This window comes from Helianthus annuus, chromosome 9, assembly GCF_002127325.2.
Source record: "Helianthus annuus cultivar XRQ/B chromosome 9, HanXRQr2.0-SUNRISE, whole genome shotgun sequence".
NCBI classification, from domain to species: domain Eukaryota; kingdom Viridiplantae; phylum Streptophyta; class Magnoliopsida; order Asterales; family Asteraceae; genus Helianthus; species Helianthus annuus.
In genome coordinates, this window is record NC_035441.2 from 132,705,469 (window position 1) to 132,708,057 (window position 2,589).

The following is a 2,589-nucleotide window of genomic DNA, read 5'->3' on the forward strand; positions in this document are numbered from 1 at the left end:
TTCATAGATCAGGAGTAAAATGACTATGTTTAAAGGATTGGGGAAAAACCGTTAAAATGACCAAACCACAGAGAGCAAAACGAAAGTTTACTCTATATTCAATATGTTTTTTTAAATCTTTTATATATGTCTGGTCAAAATAATGTTAGTTATGTCACACCATATTATTTACTTGTCATACTCATACCCACCCATTGAAAACGTTGTCGAAACTTGTTTACAACTCGTCAATATGTTTAACTCAATAAAAAACAAGTAAATATACCTTGTGCGTTGTGGTGACGTCCAAACATTAAGTAACTTGGATTTACACCCTCTAATGAAAACGTATTATATCTGACCAAACTCGTTTCCTAACAAAACTTACGTTAAAACATAGACCAACTGAAAACGTACATAAAATTAAGTACAAAATCCTATCGACTTACATCGAAACGTATACCAACTTGAATTTAAACCGAAACGTACATAAAAATAAGCAAATAAAAGACACGAAACTTGTTAAGATCAAACACGAAACATGATAACTTCGTATAGGTTTGTGTCATGTTATCGTATTCGTGTTAGAATTTTCAGCCTGATAACGAGTGATTAGATTAGAATATCTCCATGTGAACCCAAGACTCATTTAAAGCCTTTTTCTTCCCTCCCTTCTCCAATTCACACTCACCGCACCGACACCCTCACACCCACATGCCACCCTCCATCTTTATTACTCCTCAGATCCACTTCACGATCTAAAGCCTTCAAACACTAAATCTGACACAGATTTTACCAAACATGGCTCCACTTCAATCTTGCACAAAGGTACTTTTCTTGCTTGTACTCTTTGCTTTATTACTTGTACCCCCTTCCTCTTCTCTTCAACCTACCATTCAGCCTGTTGGTCGGAGATATTTGTTGGATAATAAGATTCAAGCCCAAGATGATTCTTCTGATGGGGTTCAACTGTCTGTTAAAAAGAAGCAAAGTACAACTGTTTCTGCAGTTGGTACAACCTCCCAAAGCAAGAACAAGACAAAACTCATCACACCAAAAACCACTTCAAATTCCACCAAAATCCAGAAGCTTGATCAAAAAACCCTCATCAAGAAGCTCAATTCCACCTCAAAACCTTCAAATCTCACTAAACCCACTTCCAAAACCACAAATTCTACAAAACCCACTTCCAAAACCACAAATCTCACCAAACCCACTTCCAAAACCACAAATTCCACAAAACCCACTTCCAAAATCACAAATTCCACAAAACCCATATCAAAAACCACATCACTTTTGACCCAAAAGTCAACAGATCAGCCTAAAAAAACCAAACCCATTACAAAAGAACAAAAGTCAACGAAACCATTCGGTAGTTTGACTTTTACAGAAGACGATGAAGAAGACGATTTTGTATCAGAATTCAGAGATCTACCATTAAGATTTCAAGAAACACTGATACCCGATCTAGAAGTGATCTCAAAAACCTCAAAAACATATCTCAACAAAGCCAACAAACACATCTACAAAGGAGTAAACCCCATCGTTGGTAAAAAATACGCACCAATAGCCACTTCATTCATCTCATTTTTATTCATTTTAATCCCATTTCTTCTCGTATCCCTCATTTTCAACCGAATAAAAGCCTATTTCTCGCTTCAAAAGCTAATAATATTCATCCAAATTTACCTATCAATCTACTTCTCAATACTCGCACTCTCCTCACTTGTAACCGGTCTCGAACCGTTGAAGTTTTTCTACGCTACTTCGCAGAACACTTATGTTTGCCTGCAGCTGTTGCAAACGCTTGCTTATGTGTTGTACCTTCTGGTGCTTTTGATGTACATTGTGTTGGTTTTTTCAACTGACTCGAGTGTTGTTTCGAAACTGTTGGGGCTTGGGCAGACGTTTGTAGGGTTTGCGGTTGGGTTGCATTACTATATGACGGTGTTCCATAGAGCGGTGCTCCGGCAACCGCCGAGGAGTAGCTGGAAGGTGCATGGGGTTTATGCCACGTGTTTTCTTTTCATTTGTTTGTTGGGTACGGTGGAGAGGAGGAAGAAGGCGTACGTGGTTGATGGCAGTGAGGAAGAGAAAAAGAATTAGTTTTTTATTTTTTTTTTGGTTATAAAAATTTATGTTTTATGTTGAAGCAAATTTATATATTTACATTCAAAATTGTAAAATAGTATGGTTTTGTTTTGAATAAATTTATAATTATAATATAATTATAAAGTATAATTTTTTTTGGGAGATTTTAGGCTTTTTTGTTGGCTTTTTAGTTATGAATGGGAAAGAGTGTTTGCTTTTTTAAGATATTTATGGGTTTTAGTGTGTTTACAGTTGTCAACAAAGTCACTTTATTTATGTGTAGATTATTATGGATAAATAAAGCATCTTGTGATTATGGACAAATCATGTATTGTAACATTATTAGCGCGTAACGATGGGCGGGAGCCACACGGACTTCATGTCACATGTTTTCGGCAAAACTCCCGACAAATGAGACCCACTCGCACAACGATCGCCTTCATTCTCTGTGGCTACGGGCATATACATAGTACACCCTCTCTCATTGCATTCTCTCTTCCACGTCTACATTCACAACAT

At 36.8% G+C, this 2,589-nt stretch overlaps 1 protein-coding gene across 1 annotated transcript; it reads left to right on the plus strand.

Annotated features, from left to right (window-relative positions):
• The first annotated feature begins 656 nt into the window (after positions 1–656).
• Positions 657–2,232, plus strand: LOC118482113. Its single transcript, XM_035977603.1, has one exon. The coding sequence runs from the start codon at positions 781–783 to the stop codon at positions 2,083–2,085; it is 1,305 nt and encodes a 434-aa protein (XP_035833496.1). The 5' UTR covers positions 657–780; the 3' UTR covers positions 2,086–2,232.
• The last annotated feature ends 357 nt before the right edge of the window (positions 2,233–2,589 follow it).

Excerpts from the sequence above, each read along its gene's own strand:
- LOC118482113 (XM_035977603.1), top strand. The coding sequence starts at position 781 with ATGGCTCCACTTCAATCTTGCACAAAGGTACTTTTCTTGCTTGTACTC.